General features: G+C 63.4%; 2 protein-coding genes across 2 annotated transcripts; one reads left to right on the top strand and one right to left on the bottom strand.

Moving 5' to 3' along the window:
* Positions 1-954: 954 nt before the first annotated feature.
* On the bottom strand, positions 955-13688 carry SP1 (Sp1 transcription factor). Its single transcript, XM_027737308.1, has 6 exons — positions 13595-13688; positions 12404-12498; positions 10248-11748; positions 3119-3287; positions 2158-2357; positions 955-1429 (listed from the first exon to the last, which is right to left on the bottom strand). The coding sequence occupies exons 1-6, from the start codon at positions 13599-13601 to the stop codon at positions 1113-1115; spliced, it is 2289 nt and encodes a 762-aa protein (XP_027593109.1). The 5' UTR covers positions 13602-13688; the 3' UTR covers positions 955-1112.
* Positions 13689-20995: 7307 nt separating this feature from the next.
* SP7 (Sp7 transcription factor) lies at positions 20996-24356 on the top strand. The gene is made up of 2 exons (XM_027737311.2): positions 20996-21049; positions 23216-24356. Exon 2 carries the CDS (start codon positions 23326-23328, stop codon positions 24319-24321), a length of 996 nt encoding a protein of 331 aa, XP_027593112.1. The 5' UTR covers positions 20996-21049; positions 23216-23325; the 3' UTR covers positions 24322-24356.
* Positions 24357-25282: the final 926 nt, after the last annotated feature.

The raw sequence follows: 25282 nt of genomic DNA, 5'->3' as shown, positions 1-25282 counted from the left end.
CCAGTGCTCCACTCCCACGACAGGGATCCCAGTGCTCCACTCCCACAGGACAGGGATCCCAGTGCTCCACTCCCACGGGACAGGGATCCTTGCCAAGAAAAGGGCTGGTAAAAAACAAAGATCCAAAGGAAAACCCGCCAAGGTCCAGTGCCGGCAGGGGAGGGCAGTGGGAGTACAAGGGTGAAAAATCCAGTGGAATCTCCCCCGAAAGAAAGGAATTACAGAATCACCTCAAAGCAAAGCATCCGACAGCCCGAGGAAGGGGAGGGGGAGTGAGGGGGGTCAGGGGATTTTTAGGGATTATGATGTAAAATGGAATCCAGGAAGGGAAGGAGAGCTCGGGCACCGTCCGAACCGCCCCAGAGGGACGACCTGCTCCAGGATAAGGCATCAAAGGGACCACGCCATGGTCGCAGCAACATCTCTCTCCTCTCTCAAACAAACACATTTCATATTTTTATATATATAATAATAATATAGAATCTTTTCTCTTTTTTTTTTTTTTTTTTTTTTTTTTTTTTTTTTTTTTTTTTTTTTTTTTTTTTTTTTTTTTGTGTGTGTCGTAAATTTGTCGGATCTCTGTCAGGTTTTTTTTTTGTTCTGTTTGAGTTTTTTTTTTTCTTTTTTTGCTAACGATACGGAATTTTTTTTTCCTTTCTTTCCTTTCTTTTTTTTTTTTTTTTTTTTTTTTACCAAGGCATGAAGGAGAGCGGCGGATGCAGAGTGCGAAGGAAACTCGGGCGGGGCGGGGTGGAGGACAGGCGGATGGAGAACGGGAAGAGGGTAAAAGGGGAGGTGCTGACAGAGGTGGGTGAGGGAAGGCGGGGGAGAATTGAATATGCGAGGGAACAGGGGGGGGACGGGTGGATGCGGGGGTGGAAAAAATGCGATCATTAAAAAAAAAGGAGTGGGGAAAGGAAAGGGCCAAAAACAAAAATAATAATAATAATAAGGTCAAGCCGAAATTAAAAAATATATATATATAGCTCTGGCCTTCGAATGTGGTCGGCGGCCCCGGAGGTGGCAGCGATCCTGGTCGGGGGGTTAGTGCTGGAGGCGCCGAGGGCCCCTCGCCGTGACGCCGCGCTCCGGCGGCTCCGGCGGCTCCGGGCTCAGAAGCCGTTGCCGCTGATGTTGATGGACTGAAGGTCGGCCACCTGCATGACGTTGATGCCACTGCTGGCCAGGCGGGCGATGCCCTCGGGGCAAATGGCCTCCATGGCCACCATGTTGGTGGCGATGAGGGCCGAGGGCGTGGCCCCGCCGTTGCCCTCGGCCGAGGCCGCCGTGTCCATGGGGACGGCCGAGACGTTCATGGCCACGTTGGTGGCACCTCCCTTCTTGTTCTGGTGGGTCTTGATGTGCTTGGAGAGGTGGTCGCTGCGCATGAAGCGTTTGGGGCACTCCGGGCAGGCGAATTTCTTCTCCCCTGGGAAAGGGAGGGAGAGGGGGGGGTGAGGGATCCTGGGGGGAAGCTAGATGGGATTTTGGGAAAAAGTTCTTCCCCCTGAGAGTGGTGGGGCACTGGACAGGCTCCCTGGGGATGCAACAGCTCAAGGAACATTTCAGAGATGTAATTTCACAGAATACTGAGCTGGAAGGGCCCCACAAGGATCACCAAATCCAACTCCTGAGTGAGGGACTGAACCCATAACCCCGGTGTTATCACCAACCTCCTGAGCTCATCTCAGGGTTTGCACAGCGCTCCTGGAGTTGGGAATTCGGGATCCTGGCCGGGGTCACTTGGGAGGGAGAGGGGTTAAGGGACCCTGGGGGGGATGGGGAAGCTAGATGGGATTTTGGGAAAAGATTCTTCTACCTAAGAGTGGTGGGGCACTGGACAGGCTCCCTGGGGATGCAAGAGCTCAAGGAACATTTCAGAGATGTAACTTCACAGAATATTGAGTTGGAGGAGCCCCACGAGGATCATCAAAAATCCAACTCCTGAGCGAGGGACTGAACCCACAACCTCGGTGTTACCACCAACCTCCTGAGCTCATCTCGGGGTTTGCACAACCCGGGGGTTTGGGTTTTTGGGATCGGGCGGGGCGTCGCCGGGGCCGTCCCGCACGAGGCCGGGAGTCGGGGGCGGATATCACCGGGAGATTCCAGGATTCCCTGGAGTGTCATGACCCCCAGCAGCCCCCCGGGCCCTACCTGTGTGCGTGCGCTTGTGCCGCTGCAGCTCGTCGGAGCGGGTGAAGCGCTTCCCGCACAGCACCCACGTGCAGATGAAGGGCCTCTCGCCCGTGTGCCACCGCAGGTGAGCCCGCAGGTGAGAGGTCTTCCCGTACACCTTCCCGCAGCCCGGGATGTGGCAGATGTGCTGCTTCTTTTTACCTGGATCCCCAGAGCTCCTGTAAAAAAAAAAAAAAAAAAAAAAAAAGAAGGGGGAAGAGTTAAACCCGTCCCTTGGAGGGAGAACTGAGCTCTGCTCCGTCTGAGTCAAGAAAAGTCTGGATGAGTGAAAAATCAAGGGGATGTTGCTCCAAGCCCGGTTTTTGTCCCTTGGTGCAGCTTAATTGTCTTTGCTCTCTGTGTGGAGCAGCTGCGGCGTGTCCTGTGGGGAGAGCAGTGAGCAGACACCCTGAAAAACGGGGAGGAAAAGGGGAGAATTTGAGTTGTGAGCTGGAAAATGTGAGTTTTGGGAGGTTTTTTCCAGCTCACTCGTGGCTGGTATCCATCCCAAAGGGAGACACGCCGAGAGGTTGGGGGGCTCCTGGGTTTTGCTTCTCTCTTCTTTTGCCTTAAAACAGGTAACACTGAGCTGGGGGGATGTGGATCTGCTGGAGGGCTCTGCAGAGGGATCAGGACTGGCCAGAGCCACGGGATCAGTGGGATTAGGCCCACAGTGTGAGGTTCAACCAGGCCAAGGGCCGGGTCCTGCCCTTGGGTCACAACAGCCCCATGGAACACTCCAGGGATGGGCAACAGCAGCTGGAAAGCTGGAAAAGGACCTGGGGGTGCCCAGGTGAAGATGGGGATGTGGCACTTGGGGACATGGGTTGGTGGTGGCCTTGGCAGTACTGGGGAAACAGCTGGACTTGGTGACCTCAGGGGCACCTTCCAAGCTAAATAATTCCACTGGGGATGCCAGATCCCTGATGGAGCAGCTCACCTGCCCTCTCCTTCTTTGCAGTAGGGACAGGTACAGGCTTCCCTCCGTGGTTTCCGTCCCTGCTGGGGCTGGGGGTCGGGGCTGGTCTCTCCCTCCTCCACCGCCGCGCTCTCGTCCCCCAGCCCGTCCCCACTGGCACCGTGCAGACCCAGCTGAGCTCCGTGGTCACCTGGAAGAGAATGGGAGGTTCCATGAGAGTTATGGCAGGTTCCTCACCTGGGAGAGAGGAGGTTTGGCATTAGGGCTGCCTGCTCTGCCCCCGAGGGCACAGGCATCCAGATTTCCTGGGAAAAAGGCAGTGCTGGGCAAGCCCTTTGCTGTCAAGGACCGAAGCAATCCCAGATCAAAGCACCAACCAGGGAGCAGAGCCTGACTTGGCTCTGCCCACGTCACAGGGCATAGGGAGCAGCTGGGATGCCATCCAGGATGTCATCACGTGTCCATGCCCCAGCATCCCGTGTCAAAGCACACGTAAAATCCATATATCCCTGCAGATGGTCCCCTTCAGTCCCCTCTGGTCACTCAGGGAAGGGGGAAACACTGGGCTGAACCACAGCCTGTGACCTGGAGCTCTGGCTCCAGCCCTCATCCCAGAGCCCCAGGATGCACAGGAATATTGTCCCAGGCCAGGCCTGGCTGCCTGATGCCACCCCAGGGAGGAGGAAACTGTCCCTCTGATGGTGACACAATTTTAAGCCTCATCCGGAGATCTTTGGCTGAGCCCTCCTGTACCTCAGCAGCCACATTCCAGTTTAGCAATTTTAGGACAAAATCTTTCCAGTGCCCCCCTTCTCCAGCTCCTGGGATGTGTTTACAGTCAAACCCCAGCATGGAGGGAACCAGGGAGGGGGTTTTAAGCTTTCTAAGCCAACGCCGACAGCTTGTTGCAGCCACGGATTAGAGATTCCCCCCCCAGCCGGGAAGAGCTGCTGGAAAAAGGAAGGAGAAAACACACGTTCTCTCCCAAAAATACACCAGGGAGGGCGAGAATCCAGCCCTGACGCCTTGGAATGGCTTCAATCCTCAAACATGCAAAAGCCCACGCGGCGTTTTCCAGCCTGTTGGCACGTCAGGAGGAGGGGAACAAACCCAAATCCTCCCGCTGGTAATCTCTGGCTGCATCTCATCAAGGTATAAAGACATGATGGGGAGGGAAGGCAGATCCCAGACGTGCAGGGATCATCCCTCACTGACCAGGAGAGCCCAAGTCTCCAGGATATGGCAGGTTCAGGGGAAAGCTGGATAATTCATGTTTATTATCCCCACTAATACACATCACTGCTAAGACTAAAGCTTCCCTGGAGGCTCCCAGGCCCCTGCTCCATGCTCAGGTCAGCAAAGCCCTGCAAAAATATATTCATGGAGCAAGGAGGGGGGGGTTAATCCTTGGAAAAGCCTGGGGAGGAAAGAGGGACTTTAGGAAGGTGGGAGATAGGAACTGATCCTGGCTCCTGAACCCAGCCCTGCTCTGCCAGCACGGGATGGGGACCTCTGAGACCCCCCAGAAACGGGGCAGTTTGCTGATCTCCCACTAAAAACCCCAAACCCCGGAGCCTTGGCTTGGGAATTTTCTCCAGACAAGGCCTTCCTTGTCTCCTACCTGCTGCTCGGAGGAAAAAAGCTTCGGTTGGGTCGCTTTATTTAGCAAACTAACAGGAGGCGAGAAATGCCCGGTGGAGAGGAGAGAGAGGAGCTTTCACATCCACCCCAGCCGACCTCAGGAAAGGGGAAACAGACCCCACGTTCATTTTAAGGGGAAGAGCTGGAAATAAAACCCAAAACCAACAAACCAGGGCTCCTTGTGCAAACTCTGCACCGCTGGCAGCCGTGCCAGGGCAGAGGCAGGAGAGGACAAGGGGGGGGAGTTGTCACCATGCACGACGTGGCTTCCAGGCACAAGGAAGTTTTAAGGCAAAAAGAAAGGGAAGAAAACCCAGGGAACCCTCAACCTCTTGGCATGTCTCCCCTTGGGATGGATGCCAGCCACGAGTGAGCTGGAAAAAAACTCCAAAAACTCACGTTTTCTAGCTCACAACTCAAATTCTCCCCTTTTCCTCCCCGTTTTTCAGGGTGTCTGCTCACTGCTCTCCCCACAGGACACACCAGAGCCGCTCCACACAGAGAGCAAGGACAACCAAGCTGCACCAAGGGACAAAAACTAGGCTTGGAGTGACATCCCCTTGATTTTTTGACTCATCTGATTTCCTCAGTGATTTGCAAAATGAGTTAATCTGCACTAGGAGCTCATTGATGTAAACGAGCCAAGCTCTGCCTCAGCGAGTCCTCGGAGCTCAGGGAACACAGGGCCCGGCTGCACGAGGATGGGGCAGGTTGGGAGCCTGCAGCCCTTCGAGTAATTGTGCTTTAATTTGGGGGTTCATGACTTGAGAAGTCACCGGCCAGTTGGACAACTCCTGTAATTGCCAGAGGTTTCTGTGCGTCACGAAAAACGACACTTCCTTTGGAGAGGGAATAAATAGGGCTGGAGCTGATGGGTTAAGAGTGAGGTAGGGAATCACCTCGTCCACTTCGTGACATCCCTGAATCCTCCAGGACTTGCCACACACCTTTGTCGTGCTGCAGACTGACAGACAGAGCTCCTTTGCTCTCTTAATTCCTGTCTGGATTGTCACAAAACCGGGATGAAGCCTCTGGTCTTGCCATAGCCTTCACTGGGGCGAAAGCACTCAGAGCACCATAGTACAGGCAGGTTCCATCAAACCACCCCAAAACCACTAGGGGAGGTAAAGAGAAAAATCCCTGAGTGAGGAGTATGAAAGGAAGGAGGACAAGGGCGATTCCCATGGGAGAAGAAGCCCAGCAGGCCTCTCCCATTGCACCTGAACCTCCGGATGCCTCTCGCCCACTGCAGCCGAGGGCAGATGCTTCTCCGAGCCACAGATCCCGAGTTTTTAATCACATCCCTCCACAGAGGAGGAATCTGTGCCCGTATCACTCACAGCATCTAACCCAGGCATCCTGGGATGGGATGGGGAGCCGGCTGGAGGTGGGAGCCGACTCTCTGGAAAGGAGCCACGTGGAAACTCCCCCAGCCCCGGGAGCCAGGCTGCGGCTCCTGCACGGGGCGATAAGGATGGGGCTCCAGCAGGGCTGGGGTGGGCACAGATAAAAGAAAGGGGCAGATCAGGGCCCGGCAGACGGGCCGGAGCCGGGAGAGGAACCTCTCCCGGGAGGAGTCACGGGGTGGGTGAGCGGCACCCGACCCGTCCGACCGGCGCGGCTGCCAACCCGCTCCCAGCCCCGAGCCGAGCCCTGGCCTGGAGCAGGAGGAGGAGAAAGACAAGGAAAAGCAGGAGGCAGAGGATCAGGGCTGCCCCATGAAGCCCCAGGATTTTTTGTGGGGTACAACTTCCCCGGGACAAAGCTGCACTGTGTTAACACAGCCTCTGTCGGGATCATCCCCTTTTCCCAAGCAAACCCTGGGATCTCTCGGGATTTGTGTCCGTCCTCCTGTAAACGACAGGGAGAGAGGTCAGTCAAGGAATCCAGAGGGGATGTAAAGTCCAGCCCAGCTGGACTTTAGAGGAGGAAGTTTCACAATATGACTATTTTCTGACGTGATGTCATGGGCGCAGTGAAACAAAGCGACGGCACGTCACGGAGAGATCCTGTCAGGGCTTGATTCCCATTTTCCCCTCCCCTCCACACTCGATGCCATGCAGTTGTCTCATCAAGGCCCTGCTACAAAGCTGCCCTTAAAAACAGAAAACAGGAAACAATCAGGTCTTTGTGCCAGTGGCCTGACTCTGGGAAGAGCCCTGGAAGGACAAAGTGGCAGCAGAGAGCCAGGATGTCTTTGGTGAACACATTCCCAAGGGTTACTTCCCCTGTGGAGGTTTTTTTCCTTTCAGGACAGCCCTGATGTCCAACTGCTCGATTCTCCCACAGCCTCCATCCTGAGCCTTGGAAAGGAGCTCATCCTGCCCACACATCCCTGGGCAGGGGCACCCCCCCAGTCCCACCAGTGCTCTGGGCACCCACCAGCTCCATCCACCCCTAGGATCAAACATCCTTTAGTGCCCCCCAAAACAAGGGGGTTTAACTCCAGAGCTGAGCTCAGGGGAAATCGCCAGCCAGGTTTACCCAGCACACACCTCAGCCAGGCAGGGCTCTGCCAGGGGCAGGGATATGGGGGCAGCAGGGCTCTGCCAGGGGCAGGGACACGAGGGCAGAGCCACCAGCACTACATGGATATGGAGCTAAGAACAGCCTCCTCCTCCTCCCTACGGTAAAAGGGGAAGAGAAACCCCGGTGTCACAAACTCCCTGCCACCCCCCTCTGCCCATGCAGGACGTCCCCTCCCTGAGCGGGCTCGTGGTGACATTGGGGTGACTTTGGGGTGACGCTGCTCTCCTGGCTCACAGCCCCACTAAGGGGTCCCGGTGTTCCAGCCCCCACCAGTGCCCAGTACACCCCCAGAGCCCCCGTCCCTCACCCAGGCCAGGCCTGGTGCCCGCCCCGTGTGGGGAGCGCTGGCACCAACCCCGGGGCAGGTTTTGGGGCACTGCCAGCCCAGGAAATCCCCTCCCCGGCTCTGTGGGCGCCTTCCCCTCGGAGCAGAGCCGGCTGCAGGGCCTGTTCGCCCACATACCAGCCCCTGACAGTCACAGACCTTCCTGTGCCTCCTTCCAGCCCGGCTGAGGAGGAGGAGGAGGAGGAGGAATCAGCCTTCAAGCCACCTCATTAGCACAGACGCTGAGTTCCATCGGCTCTGCCTCACGCCCAGGAGCAAAAAAGCTGAGTTTTAATGCCCTTTTTGGGTGTCATTTTCGCCTGGGGGGGGGCTCTTTCCTTTGCCAAAAGGAAAGTTAAAAGCAGAAATGTCACCAGCAAGTGCCCTTGAACTCCTGCAGGGCTGGGAGACACAGCCCCCCATCCACAGAGTGGGGTCAGGAGAGGGGTCACGGAGAGGCTGCAGACCCCAAGGAGGATGAGCTGAGCTCTGGCAGGATTGCAGGAAGGGGCAGGAGATGTGGCACTGCCAACCCAGAGGGACAGTTGGGACCACCACAGCCCTTGCCACGCACCCCTGTTTCCTACCCACCACCCCACAACACGCTGCAGGATCCAAGACCAGCTACAGTCTCCCCTGCCCAGCAAGCCTGGGGCTCGTTTTCCATTCTCCTCCCCTGGAAACAGAGGAGCATTTTCTGCTACAAAAATCCCTCCCAACTCTTCGCCTCGAGCAGAAAGTTCCAGCACATGTGGGGCGAACTCACAACCGCTGGGGAGGCTCCACATGGAAAACGCTCAGGGATTTGGACGACAGGCAGTGTTGGGAACAAACTGCTCTCTCAAATTCCCACTGGGAGGGACCCACACTCACAGCCCCTGGTGGGATGGACCCAGGTCCAGGGGGGGTTCAGCACCCCCTGGAGAGGGGCTGGGGGACAAAGGGACCCATTGCCACGTCTGACTGGAGAAAAACTCCTCCAGCCTGGAGTCAAACCACGTAAATCCTGTCACTGGATCGGCACCAGGAAGCTTGTCCTGGCCGCAGCTTCCACCATCTCATCCCAGGAGCCTCCCGGACCATCCCACCGAGCTGGGTGCCCCCCAAAAAAACGCTTGGAACCCCTGCTCTGGCTTTTCAAATGTCAGCACGTCATGGCAGAGCGTGAGCTGTGAGCAGCGTGAGCTGTGAGCGTCACTTCGCGTCCTCGGGGCTGGGGCAGAGCCAGGCTGGGAATTCGTCACTGCGGATCAAGGGCTGAACACGCTGCTGTTCAGCAGCAGGAGGGGGAGGAGGAGGAGGAGGGGGAGGAGAAGGAGGAGGAGGAGGGGGAGGAGGTGGCGGCTCCCCAGCGTGAGCGCGTTGGATGGGTGGTCTCTAGAACGTTCCTCCCTGTCCCACCTCCGGGGGGCAGAGCCAGGCACGAATACAGGAACTGGGACTCGCCCATGCGTTTCTCCAGCGCCTTCAAAACAAGGAACAAGCTCGGCCTCGGCGTGAGCAGCCCCAGGCACGGGGGGAAACCACACACAGACCCCCAACTCTCCCCTGCATCCCTACGGATCAAAGAGGCCACGGGCGTCAGCCCCCTCCGGGTCCAGCCCCTCGCGGGTCTCTCTGCTCGGGGAAATCCAAGGATCAGGCTAATCCCGGGCTGTAGTAACCCGTGGATGCCTGCGAGCCAAGCTGCTGTAGCAACAGCCCAAAATAATGCTGCAAAACAACCCCGGGAGAGCAGCAGCCGCCGCCTCTCGCGAGAGGGGAGCACGAGTTGGATTGAGCAACATTTTCTGCTGCCTCTCAGCTGTGACTAAATCCAGCAACAGCCCTCTTAGCCAGAGCCAGAAAAAAAAAAAAAAAAAACCAACAAAAAAACCCCAAGGAAAACAGTGGAAAAGCAAGCAGAGAGCCTTCCCAGAACCGATTCCTTCCGCGGAGGGAGCTCACGGCCCCTCGGACTCCAGGCACGGCCCCTCCAAGGGAAGCCAAGCAGCCTCCAGCTCACTCCCCACACCCACATGTCCCCCCTTCCCGGGCAGTGGGAGGCGATGGAACAGATCCAGGGGGATCTGAGCAGGGTGCCCTGTGCCCACGAGGAGGTCATGGTGTCCTGCAGCAGCACCCGGACACTTCACTTTATGCTCTTTCTTCCTCCCCTGTGTGGAAATTCCCCGTGGCTTCGTGACTGTGTTTGTTTTGACGGGGTTTTCAGTTAATCCCGAGTTTTCTACAGCCCTGACTCTTTCCTCAGGCTCAGCTGAGGAGCTGAGCTGGACTTGGGTTCTCCCTTCAGCCCTGACCCAAGACCCCCTGGGTGGCCATCGGGGCAGGACAGTGGCCTCACACAAAGCCACACATCCCCTTTGTCCCCCCACCTTCCCCCTCACAGCCACCTCCTCCCTCTTCACTCAACCTAAGAGTTAATTAGCTCAGAAACTCCCCCCCAGAAAAAGACTTTTAGTGCCTTGTGGTGATCCACAGAGCTTTCATACTTCCTCCCGAGGGAGGAAGCCAGCCCAGATGCCAACTCCATTTGGCACCGACCACCCCCAGCCCAGCCCTGGCACGGCCCAGACGTGGCTGAACCCGGCCGGGTGACGCCACTTCCCCCTCACCTTCCTCTGCCTGGCTACAAACAGGAACCAAAGCACTCACCGGGGGCGTTGGCGATGGCCAGGGGCAGCCCCTGCAGCTGGTGCACCTGGATCCCGGATGCTCCCAAGGCACTGAGGTTAATAGTCTGGAGGCCCGGCACGGAGGAGAGCTGGGCAGCGTTGACGGTGACGGTGCCGCTGGGGAGGGAGGCGATGGGGGTCAGCGTGGTGCTGGTGCTGCCCGTCTGCCCCAGCGACACTCCCTGCATGGGGGCCAAGGTGATTGTCTGGGCCTGGGGGTTCTGCACCTGCAGGTTCTGGAGCTGGATGGTCTGCCAGCTCACCTGCCCGTTGGGACCCACCGTGGGCGTGCGGATGATGATGGGGCCGGAGTTGGGGACAGCTTGGAGCTGCAGGTTCTGCAGGGCGTCCTGGGAGATGGCTTGAGTGGCAAAGGTCTGGCCGGAGAGCGGGGCGGTCTGGAGGGCCTGGATTGTCTGCCCTCCTTGGACCAGCTGGGGCTGGATCAGGATCTGCTGCTGCTGCTGCTGTGACTGCTGGCTCTGATCCCCCTCCTTCTGCTGCCCTGGCTGCAGAGCCACCCCGGACACGGGGCTCTGCAGGGAGTCCGAGCTCGGGACACTGCTGGCCCTCTGGGGCGTCTGTGCCTGCGAATTGGTTCCCACCGTGGCGCTGGTGGAGAAATTCATGACCCCCACGTTACTGGTGGTGGTGGTGGTGGAGTAGCTGTTGGCGTTGGTGAAGAAGGCGCCCGAGCTGGCCTGGGACGAGGCCGTGCTGGCAGAGCTGCTGGTGGCACCCGAGGTGGCCGGCTGGGAGCTGCTGTCCGGGGAGCCCGAGCTGCTCAGGGTGCCCGTCTGGGACGTGGGCGCCAGGCTGGCGGCCACGCTGTTGACCGGCAGCAAGGTGATGTTGCCGTTCAGGGCCACGGGCACGTTGGCCACGTACTGGGTCTGCCCAGAGAGGCTGTTGTTGGCCAGGCCCACGCCCTGGATGGGCACTGCCTGCTGCAGCAGGTTGGGCATGGCGATGAGGTTGCTGCTCCCCGCGCGGCTCGTGATGATCTGCTGGTTGGAGCCGGGGATGATCTGGAGCTGCCCGGAGGCATCCTGCTGCACGTTCACCTGGGCAGGGGTGGTGGCAAACTGCAGCTGCTGCCCGTCTATGGTCTGGAACTGGGGGATCACCTGGTACTGGATGTTGGGGATGACTCCCGGCAGGCCCGTGAGCACCTGCTGGTTCTGCAGGCCCGAGGCGGAGGTGACCACGTACGGCCCCGCGCTCACCGGGCGGCTCTTGGAGGCGTCACCGCTGCCATTGCTGCCGTTGCTGCCCGGCTCCTTGGAGCCCGTGGGGGTGCTGGAGCCCGCCGAGATGATCTGCCAGCCGTTGGCCGACTGGGCGATCTGGGCGGCGGCCGCGTTCAGGTCGAGCTCCCCACTCCCGCCTTGCTGGCCCTGGGAGCTGTTGGAGTTCTCGTTGGGAGATTCGATGCGGCTGCAGGTGGCTGCCAGCAGGGCCAGCGGGGAGGGCTGCGACTCCTGGGAAGGAGAGGAGGAGTTACACCGAGAGGAGGAGGAGGGAGGCGGCCCCAGGGGCAGGCCCGAAATGGAAAAAAAAAAAAAAAAAAAAAAAAAAAAAAAAAAAAAAGAAAAAAAAAAAGGGAAACAAAAAAAACTTAAAAGAGAAAGCAGGGAGGAGCGTACTCGGAAAAGATAAACACTCCTTCCTGAGCGAACCCACCCATAGCCGGAAAAATACAACTGCCAGGCAGAGCGCTGTCAGGCCGGGACGGCCTGAACCCACAGGGAAAAGCCCTCTGGGAGGGAGGAAAGGGGAGGGAAAGGCGAGAGAACACGGCTCCTCCACCCCGGAGCCGGGAAATCTCCCTGCAGCAGAACAAACCCCCGGGAAGGCCGGTCCTTGCCGGGCTCCCCCGACCTGGAGAAGGGCCAGTGGGGGCTATGGTGTTGTTGGGAGCAGGGGAACTGCGTGTCGGTGAGGAGGGGAAGCCCCGGGCGGTGCAGGCTTGGCAGCGCTCGCCCTCCCCTCCTCCTCTTCCTCCCCCCGGCGCAACGCTCGGCCGGGCCCAGCAAACACCTCGGCCCGGCCCCTGGACTTTGCCACGAGTTCCCCGGGGTTGAGCAGAGCCGGGCAGGGGCCGGTCGTCCTCCCCCACACCCCCTCTGCACTGACCTGGGCCTCCCCGCCGCCGGCGCTGCTGGTGCTGCTGGCGTCGCCTTCGCCCTTGTCGGGCTTCACCGCCGACATCTCCTCGGGGCTCTCCTGGTCTGCGCGGGAGGGGAACGACAGCCCGCGTTACAGACATTTTGGGGCAGGGGAAGGGGCACGAGGAGCAGGAGAGCCGGGCAGGGCTCTGGGGATGGGGGGGCACACACACACACACACCAGGTGCTCCGGAGCGCCGGTGGGAAGGGGTTTGGGAAGCGGAGGGAGCTGCCAAAGGGGAGCTGGCAGCGGGACAGGGGGGGGAGGACCCGGCCCCGCTCCAGGGCCCAGCTCCTCCCCAGCCGCCCGGGACACTCCCTGGCTTCCATCGAGGTCCTCCCCGGGCCTCCCCCTTCCCTTCCCTTCCCTCCTGCCCCAGCCCCGTGGATCCACCCCGGGATTCCCCGCACCGTGGATCCAGCCCACGGGATGCCCCGGCTGGAACTGCCCCCCCCATCCACGCTCCCTGTGACACCCTCCCCCCGCCCCGTCCCTTCTCCCCCCAAAATCCTTCCTCTCTCACTGCTCAGGAGCCTCCTCATCCTCCGCCACCCCGCACCCCGGCCCTGGGGGTCCCTGCCCACACCCCAAGCCCCCTTTACCGGGGTCTCCTCCAGCTCCCACGCTGGGTGTGGGGGGGTCGAACCCCCTGAACACCCCCCCTCCCAGACCTCCCCCCGCCGCTCGCACCTTCCCACGGCCCCCCCTCCCGGGCCCCCCCGCCCCGGCTCCCGCATCCGCCCACGCCGGGCGCCTTCCCCGGGAATGGCGGGCGGGGGGGAACCACCGGTACCTGCGCTCACACCCTGCCCCCGCCATTCTCCCCCCCTTCCACGCCCGATCCCCCGGGACCCCCTCCACGATTCCAGGGCCCTCCCCGCCGCCCCCTCCTCCTCCTCCCCATCCCTGCCCCCCGGTCCCTCCCCCGAGGCTTTTCCCCCTCCCCCGGGTCCCTCCCCCCAAAGGGCAGGTTTCCCCCCCGGGCGCGGCGCGGGGCGAAGGCCCGGCCCGGCGGGGCCTCGGCCCGGCCCGGCGGGGCGGGGCCGCCTCTGGCCCCTCCGAGCGGGCGGGCGCGGCGCCCGCCTTGCGTTGTGTGTGTGTGTGTGAGAGAGAGAGCCCGGGGCCCCGCGCGGCGCTCGGGGCCCGGCCCGTCCTTACCGCTCATGGTGCCGGGGCCGGGCCGGGCGCGCGGGGCGGGGCGGGGGCGCGGGCGGGCGAGCGGCCGAACCCGCCGGTGCCGCCGAGGGGCTGCCGAGGGAGGGGCCGCGCGCGGCAGCCGCGGCCCCGCGCCCCGCCCCCCGCCCGCCCCCGCAGCCAATGGGCGCCGCGCGCGGCGAGAGCGACGGGCGGCGCGGCCAATGGCGGGCGAGGGCGGCCCTGGCGCGCGCGGGGGAGGGGCGGGGAGGGCTCCGCCCCCGCGGCGGCCCCGCCCCCTGTGGGGAGGGGGGAGGGGGAGCGCGGCGGGCGGTGGCCAATGGGGGGCGGGGGGAGGGCGGTGCCGGCCAATGGGCGCCCGCGCGGGCTCGCGGGGAGACCCCGTACGGGAGCGGCCGCGGCGGCGGTGACGGGCGTGCGCGTCGGCCAATAGGACGCGGGGGGGCGGGACCGGCGGGTAACCGGCGCCAACCGGCCGCGCCGCGGTGGGGGCGGTGCTCCCGGAGTGACGGGCGTGTGGACCAATGGCGACTCGCAAGCCGTGGGCGCCGCGCCAATCCGAGCGCCGCTCGGTCTCAAACTGGCCAATGGGCGCCGCGGGGAGGCGGGGCCGCGCGGCCTTGGGGTGACGGCGCCGCCGAGGGAGGGGGAGCCGCCATGTTGGGCCTGGGCAGGGCCGGGCACCCCCAGAGCCGCCCGGGACCCCCAGAGCGGGCCGGGACCCCCCCGGGCACCCCTAGACAGACCCGGGACTGCTCTCGACTTCCCTCAGTACCGCGGGCCGTGCGCGGCTCTGCGCCGCCCTCCCCTTCCGCTTTCCCCGCCACGAGCCGTCTCGGCCCTGTCGCGACAGCCGCCGTGGCGCTGCGACGCGGTCCTGCTGCACCCCCGGCGCCCTGTCGCGACATCGCCCAGCCCTGTCCTGACAGCGCCCAGCCCAGGCCGCCCCTGCCCTGGGAACGGGGGTTGGGGTGTTTTCAGCAAAAATCCTCCATTTTTGCCGAAAATCGAGGGGTTTGGTGGCGAACGGGGCGGGAGGTACCGCCCCCTCCCCCCCCCCCTTTGTGATTTGCCCATTTCCTGGTGCTTTTGGCCCAATTCTCGGCCTCGGGAAGGTCCCGCGGCTTCGGCCCGGTGGGGCTGGTTCAGTTCGGGGGCTCGGTCCTCCCCCACCCCGACCAGGGGAAATAAACCCCCCTGCAGAGCGAGGGGCGTGGGGACAACCTGTCCCTGCCCTGTCACCTGTCCCGATCCCAGATCCTGTCCCCAGCCTGTCCCTGTCATGTCCCCAGCTCCTGTTCCCTGTCCTTCCCCTGTCCCTGTCCTGATCCCACGTCCTGTCCCCAAACTGTCCCTGTCCTGTCCCTGTCGTGTCCCCAGGTCCTGTTCCCTGTTCCTGTCCTGTCCCCTGGTTCTGTCCCTGTCCTGATCCCAGGCCCTGTCCCCAAACTGTCCCTGTCCCGATCCCACGTCCTGTCCCCAAACTGTCCCTGTCCTGTCCCTGTTGTGTCCCCAGGTCCTATCCCCTATCCCAGTCCTGTTGCCTGTCCTGTCCCAGTCCTGTCCCCGTCCTGTCCCCCCAGACCTGCCCAGGGTGGGCTCACAGCCCCCTGCCCGCTCTGTCTCCCGAGAGAGAGTCACCGCAGGACCCCCCCTCAAAGACCCCCCTCTTTTAGCCCTCCTCGCCCCCAGCACCCCGTTACTCCCAGTAGGATCCTCATCCCACTAACTCCTCTCTGGTAACTCCCACCATTAGGACCCCAAACCCTGTTACCCCCCATCGGGACCCCCCAGTTAACCCCTCAAATTAACCCCCCATTACCCTCCCGTCTGGACCCTCCCAAATAACCCCCCCGGCCATGGGACCCCTCCCCAGTGTCCCCAGTAACCCCAGTGCCCCCCCCCGCCCCCCCTGGTGGTCGCAGCCCGTCGGTGCCGCCCCGGGCGCGGGTCTGTCCTGTCGCCTGGCGGGGGCGCCAAAGGAGCCGTGTCGCGACAGGGACAGCGACACCGACAGGGATTGTGACAGGGGCAACGACAGCGACACTGACAGGGACAGGGACACAAACGGTGTCCTGTCACCAACCCTGTCCTGTCCCCGACGCCGACCCTGTCCCCCACCTTGTCGTGTCATCAACAGGGTCCTGTCCCCAGCTGGGGCACAGGAGTGGCAGTGTCCCCCACCCTCTCCTGTCACCAGCGGTGTCCTGTCCCCAACAGTGGCACTGACAGGGGTGGCACCAACATGGCACTAACCCTGTCCTGTCCCCAGCAGTGTCCCCAGCCTTGTCCTGCCACCAACAGTGTCCCCAACAGTGTCCTGTCCTGTCCCCGAACAGCATCCCCAACCCTATCTAGTCACCAAGTGTCCTGCATTGTCCCCAACCTTGTCCCCAACCCTACACTGTCCCCCACAGTGTCACCAACAGGGTCTTGCCCTGTCCCCAACCCTGTCCTGTCCGGTCCCCAGCCCTGTCCTATCCCCAGTGGGGTCTCCAAACCAGGGTCCTGCTCTGTCCCCAGGGTTGTCCCCAGCCCTGTCCTTTCCCCAACAGGGTTCCCAACCCTTCCCTGCCCTGTCCCCAACCCTGTCCCTGTCCCTGTCCCCATCCCTGTGCCCATCTCACACTGGCCGTGCCAGTGCAGGACACGGCCCTGAACAGGGGCTTGGACCAGTATGGGGCAAACTGGGAGGGGAAAGAGGGCACTGGGATGGGGAAAGGGGGCAGTGGGACCAGTCTGGGGGGATCGAGGGCACTGGGATGGGGAAAGGGGGCACTGGGACCAATCTGGGGGGAACGGGAGCACTGGGGCCAGTCAAGGGGGGCAGCGGGAACAGCCTGGGGTGCCCACCCTCCCCCTGCACCGGGTCCCCCCCTCCCCGAGCGTCCCCCCGGGCCCCCCCCGGGCCCCCCCGCAGGTCGCGGCCGCGGAGGAATCAGGGCGACGCCGGGCGACTCCCAGCAATTTTGGGTTGGGAACCGCAGAAATGCAGCGCGGCGCGAGCCAGCGCGGCCCGGCCCGGGGACAGGGACGGGCGGGGGGGGTCACAGGGCCTGGGGGGGCCCGAGGGGGCCCCGAGGCAACACGGTCTAGAGCAGCTTGGGGGGCACCCAGGGCAGCTTGGGGGGGCTCAGGGCCGGGGGGGTGATCACTGACAGCTTGGGGGGGGTTGTCCTAGTACATCATAGGGGGGTGTCTCAGGGCTGGGGGGAGTCCCTGAAAGCTTGGGGGGGTCACAGGACATCCTGGGGGGGCTCCCTGGGAGCTTGATGGGGGGGCACAGGGATTGGGAGGACATGGGAGGTCCCCCAGATTGCCATAGGGGGGTCCTTGGCACCTTAGGGGGGGGACACAGGGCACCGTGGCAGCTTGGGGGGGGATCCTTTTGGCAACCTGGGGGGGTCCTTTGGCAGCTGGAGGGGGGGTCAGGCCCCCAGTGTCGCCCCCGCGGCTGCCGCTGCCACCGCTTTGATGTGGCTTCTGCACCGCAGAGCAATGGGAGCCACATGGCAGGGGGGACACCCGGCACGGGGGGGACACCGCAGATGGGGGACAGACGGACGGGGGGGGCGGACTTGGGGTCCCCGTGGTGCTGGGGTCCACCACTCTCTCCCCGGGTGCACCCCTGTCCCCCCCCTCGGGGTTCACCCCTGTCCCCCCTCCCCCCCGGGTCCATTTTGTCCCCCCGGTGTCTGTCCGGCCATCCCAGGGTCTGTCTGTCCATCCCGGGGGGCCGTCCTTGGCCCCCCCCCACACCCCAGGTCGTGCCCGTGTTCCACCCCCCACCCTGTCCCCCCGTGGCCCCCGCAGTTATTTCCAGGGATAATTCCCGGGATAATTAGAGGGTGGGAGGAAACACCGCGGGCGTGGGCACAGCTCAGCCCCGGGCCCCCCCGCCCCGCCCCGGCTTCCCCGTGTGTGGGGACCCCCCACCCCACCCCGGGCTCTCCCTTGTCTATTTTGGTCCCTCTCTGTCCCCACAGGTCCTCCCACATCCCCGGGTCCCCTCCAGGTGCTCCTGGTGCCTGTGGGTCCCCCCGTGTCCCCTCATGTCCCCCCAAACTCTCCCATGTCCCCATGGGTGCCTTATGATCCCATGGGTCCCCCCGGCTCCCCCGCGGTCCCATGGGGTCCCCCGATCTCCTCTGCAACCAAACTCATCCCCACATGTCCCCTCATGTCCCCCCCCATGTCCTCCCTCTCCTCCTGTGCCCCCACACCCAACAAGTCCCCGCGGACCCTCCATCCCCCACTGTGGGGAGGCTGAAACCGGGGGGGTGGGGAATCAATGGGATCCCAGGGGGGTCCCGAACAATTGGGTCCCCCCCCCGGTAGCGTTGGGGGGGGGGGCTCAGCCCCGCTCCGAGCCCTCGGAGCCTCCCCCCAGGCCCCCCCGGCCCGCGGGGCCCGTGGGCGCTGGTGGCCGGCGCACCCAGTGCGGGGGCTGCGCTATTTTGGGGCCTCCGACCGCAAGGGAAACATCCGGGGGCCGGAGAGGGCGGGGGGGGACACACAGGGACGGGGGAACACGGGGGCCTCCGCCGGGAGTGGGGGGGAGACCGGGGGGGGCCCCGGGGGTCACCCCCCCGGTGGTCCCGGTTGGCAGCCGGGGCGGGGGGCTGGGGGCAGAATAGGGGGGCTTGGGGACAGCAGGGCAGGAGGACACTGTGCTGTGCGGGTGGGGAACCGCATTCCCAGTGCCCCCAGTGCTGCATTCCCAGTGCCTGCCTGGACCCAGTCCCGGTGCTCCCTCAGTGCCCATTGCCAGTGCCTCCAGTGCCCGCTCCCAATATTCCCAGTGCCCACAGTGCCCATTCCCAGTGCTCCCCACTCCCAGTGCTCCCAGTGCCTCCAGTGCCCCCCGTGCACACACGGCAGTGATTCGGGGCTGGTTCTGCTCCCTCCTGAGGGGCTGCAGTGCCCCCGGCCCAGCCCCCGTTGTCACCACGGGAGGGGTAAGGGGGGGCTGCCGCGACCCCTGCACTAGGTGGGGGTGTCCCCTGGCCCTGGGGACCAGGATGGGGACGGGGACGACTCCAGCTCTGCAACCTCCGTCCTGCTGAGACCCCCCAAACTCGTGTCATGGTGGGGGGACTCACTTCGGACTCTGAGCCAGAGTGAAAAATGGGGGTAAATCAGTCAAAAGGAGGGAAGGAGAGATGGGAAGAAGGGATGGAGAAAGGAGAGAAAGAGGGATGAAGGGGAGGACGGGCAGATGGAGGGATGGAGGAGGGGTCGTGGAGCTGCCGGGGGTCAGCGGACGGAGCGAAGCCGAGCCCCCCCGGGGGAAGGAGCCCCCCCCGCTTCGTGTCCCCCGCCCCCGCGAGGACCCGGCGTCCGGCCGGGGTATAAATACCGGGTAATTGCGGGGGCCCGGCGCGGCCGCGGGGCCGTGGGCGGCCGAGCCCGGCGCCGCCCTGTAATCAGCCCCCGCCGCCGCCCCCCCCGCGCGGCCGCCCGGCTTTGAAGGGTCCCGGGGGACACAGAGGGGTCCCCACCACCCCCAAGCCTTGGGGAGGCCCCCACCCCAATTTACACCCCCCATCTGGGCACCAGGCGTTGGGGCAGCTCCCGACCCCCCCTCTTTGGTGAACCGAAGCCTCGCGGTCCACGCTGGTGGGAGTCACCCCCCCCAAAGAAAAAAAAACTTATGGTGTGCCCCCCAAAAAACCCCGTGGGGTGTGTGTGTGTGTGTGTCCCCCGCCCCCGCCGCTGGCTGAGGAAGAGGAGGGATGGAGCGGCCGTCCCACTTTGCTCCCAGTTTGTGGGCAGTGGAAGCCCCAGAGAGGGGGGGGCCGAGGGGGGGGCCGGTGGTTGTGGCCTTCGGCGGCGGCCGCGGCGCCGGCGGCGGCTCCGGAGCGGAAAGCCCTGAGTCAGGGCTGGGAAAGGGCCCCGCTGGCTCCCGACCGGCCACGGCGGGGGGGAAACAGGGAAAGAGGGAAATCGAACAGCAAAAGGGAAAAGAAATGGGAAGGAAAAGGGGAGTGAAAAAAAAAAAAAAGAAAAAGGGGGGAAAACGGAAAGTGGGGTGGAAAAAGAGTGGTTGGAACAATCCCTAAATGGAGGGGAAACTGAGGCACGAGGGGGTCCCCAGCCCCATGTCCAGGGCCACTCATGGCCCTGTCTCCAGTCCTGCTCCTGGCACATGTCCCCTGTCCTTGTCCCCATCTCCGTCCCCCCCAGCTGTGTTGCCACTCTCTGACCCTGATCCCTGGTCCCCCCAGCCCCCTCACTGCTCCATCCTCAGCCCATCGCTGACTCCTGACCCCATTCCTGGTATCTCCAGTTCCAACCCAGGCCCCTCTCATCCCCATTCCCGGCCCCCTCCTCTCCCCATCCTGGTCCATCCCTATCCCATCCTTATCCCTGGTCCACCCATTCCCATCCTGGGTCCAGTTCTATTTCCATCTCTGCTCCATTCCCATCCCTGGGATCTCCAAGTTCATGCTTGGTCCTGTCTTCATCCCTGCTCGGTTCCTCTCCCTATTCCATTCCTATCCCATCCATCCCTGTCCCCAACCCCATCCCAGACCCTCATCCCCATCCCTGCACCATCCTACTGGCACCTTTTGGGGTAAGAGCCCAGGGGTGCCTCAGCTCTCCCTTCTCCCTTTGTCCCTTTCTGCTCTTTCCCCTCCCCATTCATCTGTTCCTTCTTCTGCTTTTCTCCTTCCCTCCTTTCCAGCACTTTTCCCATTCCCATCCCCTTCCTTCTCCTTTTCCTGCTGTCTATCCTTCTCCCCCCTCTTCTTTCCCTCCCCCTTTTCCTCCCTATTTCCTCTTCTCTCCTTAATTCCTTTCTCTTCCCCTTTTCTTTTCCCTCCTTTCCCTTCCTTCCCCCTCCCCACTCTTCTCCTTCCCTCTTCCCCACAGCCCCCCCTCTCTCTTTCAGCCTCCTCATCTTCCTCTCTCCACAACTTTTTCTTTGCCTCCTTCTTTCATTTTTTTTTCCATTTCCTTATATATTTTTCTTTTCCTTCTCTTTGACCTTTCCCTTTTCATTTCCTTTCCATCTTTCCTATTTTTCCTTTCCCCTTCTTCCTCTTCTCTTTCCTTTCTCTCTTTTTTTTTTTCCCTCCCTAATTTCATCCCCTCTTTCATCTCCTCGTTCCTTTTGCTCAGACTCCTTCCCTTCTTTTCCCCTTTCTCTTCTTTTCCTTCCCCTTTTCCTTTCCCTTTTCCTCTTCCCCTTCCCCCTTCCCCCGGCCCCCCCGCCCTCGACCCCCCCCGACGGGGGGCGGTTCGGGGCCGGGCTCCCGCTCCCGGCCCCGGTCCCGGCCCGGCCCAGCCCCGCCGCAGCGGCACAGCGGGGCGGGCGGCGGCCGCGGTGCTCCCTCCCTCCCTCCGCACCGAGCCCCGGCATCCCGGGACACCGGCACCGCGGGACACCGGCACCGGCATCCCCGCCGGCGGGACCCACCCCCGGCATCCCTGGACCACGGACCCCGGAGCGCGGTAAGGAGTCCAGGGACCGGGACCTTTTGGGATGGGGGACCACCCTCCCCCAGGACCGGGACCCTTTGGGATGGGGGATCTTCCCCCAGGACCAGGACCCTTTGGGATGGGGGACCACCCTCCCCCGGGACCCTTTGGGATGGGGGACCACCCTCTCCCAGGACCAGGACCCTTTGGGATGGGGGATCCCCCTCTGGGGACAGCGACCCTTTGGGATGGGGGATCTTCCCCCAGGGACAGGGACCCTTTGGGATGGGGGACCACCCTCCCCTGGGACCAGGACCCTTTGGGATGGGGGATCCCCCCCCAGGGACAGGGATCCTTCGGGATGGGGGATCCCCCCCCCAGGGACAGGGACCCTTTGGGATGGGGGATCCCCCTCTGGAGACAGGGACCCTTTTGGGATGGAGGATCTCCCCAGGGACAGGGACCCTTCGGGATGGGGGATCCCCCGCCGGGGACAAGGACCCCCCCCCCCCAGGGCCAGGGACTCTGTGTTATGGGACCCATTCCTTCTCCAGGATGGGAGAGACCTTCGGGATATAGGACCCCCCAAAGACTGGGACCTGTGTGGGGCCTGAGCATCCCCCCACGGTCCCTGTGCCAGGGGACACGTGTGTCCCCTGCCCCAGCAGGGTCTGCACCCTGCTGACCCCGGGGGGGGGACAGGGACAGGGGGATGGTGCTGAGTGCCACCTTCACCCCAAACTGCCCCCTCACTGGGGACGGGTCCACCCGGAGCAGAAGGTCCAGGATTAGGGGTGTCCCTGGATGTAGGGGACCAGGACTGGGGTTTGGGGACCTGGGACTGGGGACCAGGGCTGGGGTTTGGGGACCTGGGACTGGGGACCAGGGCTGGGGTTTGGGGACGTGGGACTGGGGACAAGGGCTGGGGTTTGGGGACGTGGGACTGGGGACAAGGGCTGGGGTTTGGGGACAAGAAACTGGAGACTTGGGGGACCAAGGACTGGGGATGAGGAGACAGGGATTGGGGAACTGGAACTGGGGACTGAGAACTGGACCCTGGAGATCAGGGACAAGGGATTGGAGAACTGGAACTTGGGGATCAGGACAAGGGGTTGGGGACCAAGAACTGGACACTGGGGATCAGGGACAAGGGTTTGGGAATTTAGGACTGGGGACCCCCAGAGCAGGGGCTGAACCCCTCCCTCCCAGGAGGAGACACAGGAGGGCTCAAGGTCCCTGACACAGCAGGAGCCACCAAGCTGTCACCGCGTGTAGCAGCCACTCCTGCAGCGAGTTTGTGCCGTTCTCAGCCCGCAGCTCCCGGGGCTCCTTCCCTGCTCCTAATTTCCCGGCGCAAGCGGAGCTGATTTATGGGAGTTTGACACTATTTTAAGCGTGCGCCTCCGTTTGCCGCTCGCCCTGGTTTTAATTACCTCGGCTCTCGCGGCAGGGCAGCGTTCCCGGGGCACAGGCCTGGCCCTTGTTATCCTTGGAAAACCGGGAGCGCGCTTGCGGCCGCGGCCCGGGGCCGGCGTAAAAATAGGCGCAAAACCCACGGTAAAAGGAAGGCGGGGGGTGGGGGGACACCCTAAAAAAAAAAAAAAAAATCAAACAAAAAAAGCTGAAAAAGCCACAAAGTGGGTGAAGGGATAAATTTAAAAAAAAAAAAAAAAGAAATTAAAGTAAAGGGAGACCTGGGGGTGATGGGGGTGAGGGGGCTCAGCCCGCGCAGCTGAAAGCCATGACGGGTATAAAAGCAGAGGAAGTCGCCTGGGGAGGGGGGAGGCCGCAGAGTAATTCGATTAAAAGGCCATAAAGGCAGAAGGAGCCGAGATTGGGGGCGGGGGGACGTGGGTGGGGGGGCAGCCACCAGCACAACCCCCCTATCAGCCCCTGGAGAAGCCCCTGGGAGGGTGACGCTGGGCTGGGCTGGGGGGACATGGGGTGGTCTCAGCTCTGCGGGGGGAAACTGAGGCAAAGAGGAGGGGGAGCATCGGGGGTGGGGGGTGGCACGAGGGGCTGGGGGCAGCTGGAGGGGTGGGCGCTGCTGGGTGCCCCCTGCCCCAGTACTGGTGCCCCCAGTGCTGGGCGTCCCCTTGCACCGAGTGCCCCGGCACACTGGGTGCCCCCCGGGACTGGTCACCCCGTGGAACACGGTGCCCCCCAGCACCCTTAACACCCCCTCCTCCTCTCCCGCAGGCTGCTGAGCACCATGGCCGTGAGCCCCCGCTGACATCACCTCCCCGCACACCTCGGGGTGCTCCCACCGCCGCCCCCCGACACCTCGGGGTGCTCCCAGCGCCGCCCCCATGGGTGACTCCTACGCCGCCGCCTTCCCCAGCGCCCCGGGGCTGCTCTCGCCCTCCGCCAGCCCCCAGGCCTCCCCCGGCCCCTACGGCCCCGACTACGGCCCCTTCGGCCACCCCTTCCCGGCCCCCTCCGGCACCCAGGAGGTGCTGGGAGCCCCCGTGGTGGTGACAGCCAAGGGACACCCCCCTGGCGACTGCCTGCCGGGGGTCTACCCCTCGCTGGAGATGCCGCATCCCTACGGCTCCTGGTACAAGGGCGGCATCGGCGGGGGGCTGCCGGGGGGCTCGGGGCCAGCGGCCCCTTCCTGGTGGGACGTGCACCCCAACGGGGGCTGGCTGGGGGGGCCCGCGGGCGCCGAGGGGCTGCAGGGCTCGCTGCAGGGCCAGCCCACCCTCAGCCCCCCGCTGCCCACCTACGGCTCCGACTTCGGGGCTCTGAACCCCCCGCCTTACACCAACCCCCCCGCCGCGCCCCCCGCCCCCAAACCCAACCCGGGCGAGGCCCCGAAGGGTCCCCGCGGCGGCTCCTTAGGGGGTCGCCCGGCGTGCGATTGTCCCAACTGCCAGGAGCTGGAGCGGCTGGGGGGGCCCGGGGGGGCCCGCAGGAAGCCGGTGCACAGCTGCCACATCCCGGGCTGCGGGAAGGTGTACGGGAAAGCCTCGCACCTGAAGGCTCACCTGCGCTGGCACACGGGCGAGAGGCCCTTCGTCTGCAACTGGCTCTTCTGCGGGAAGCGCTTCACCCGCTCCGACGAGCTGGAGCGGCACGTCCGGACCCACACGCGCGAGAAGAAGTTCACCTGCCTGCTCTGCAGCAAACGCTTCACCCGCAGCGACCACCTCAGCAAGCACCAGAAGACCCACGCGGACCCCGGCCCCCCCAAGCCGCCCCCCGGCGCCGAGCAGCCCCCGCCCGCCGCGTCCCCCCGCCAGCCGCCCGCCTCTCCCGGCAAAGATGCCGGGAGTCCCGAGGCCGGGAGTTTGTTGGAGATTTGAGCCTTTCATCCTCCATCCTCATCCTCCTCCGCGCCACTGGGGATATTTATTATGGGGTGCTGCCCCCACCCCCACTTCTCCCCAAATCTCCCCCTCCTCCCCCCCCTCCCAATTCCTTCCCAGCTCCTCGTTAGCCATTGTAATTTATGTCTTAAATTATGGGGGGGCTCTCCGAGCGCTCTGGGGCTCACTGGGGGGGGTGTCAAGGTGAGACCCCTCCCTTCTTTCTCTTCCTCTTTCCCCCCTCCCCCCCAAAACCTTCTCGCCCCCCCAAAGCCCCACCGGCCGCCTCGTGCCCCCGCACTCAGGGACAGGGTTTGCCCCCTCCCCCAGCCTCGTTAGCACACCCGGTTCGTCGGTGCTAATGTAACGTGCCCCCCCCTCTTTTTTAGCTGCCTGCCCCCCCAAAAAAACAGCAATAAAGGGATTGAGAGTGGAGCCGGGCCCCCCCCTTCTCCTGTGGCTGCGGGGTTGAGGCCGGGTGGCTTCGTCACAGGGATGGGCTCAGCTTCCTCCCACACTCCTCCTCTGTGGGGCTCACAGGGAAACTGAGGCACGGGGGGGACATGGCCCTGCTCGGGGTCACCATGTCCTCCCCTCTGGGGGTGACAGGAGTGGGGTTGGGGACCAGCTGGTCTGTCCCTGTAACCCTGTGGTCCCCTGTCCTTGTGTCCCTGTGGCTTCAGGACCTTGGGTCCCCATGGTCCCATGTCCCTCTCCCCATTCCAGGACCCCAGTGTCCCGTGTCCCCAGGACCTCAGTCCCATGTCCCCATGTCTTGTTGTCCCGTGTCCATCTCTCCCGTGTCCCCACAGCCCCATGTCCCCCTGTCCCCACGGCCGTGTGTCCCCAGGACCCAATAGCCCCTGTCCCCCTGTCCCCCAGTCTTCCCCCGTGTCCCCCAGTCTGCCCCCATTCACAGGGACATCCTCAAGCTGCTTTTGGGGACCCGTCGGGGCTT

The sequence above is a fragment of the Pipra filicauda genome, unplaced genomic scaffold, assembly GCF_003945595.2.
Source record: "Pipra filicauda isolate LSUMZ 115617 unplaced genomic scaffold, ASM394559v2 scaffold761_size107259_pilon, whole genome shotgun sequence".
Lineage (NCBI taxonomy): Eukaryota > Metazoa > Chordata > Aves > Passeriformes > Pipridae > Pipra > Pipra filicauda.
This window is presented reverse-complemented; position numbering and strand designations above follow the sequence as displayed.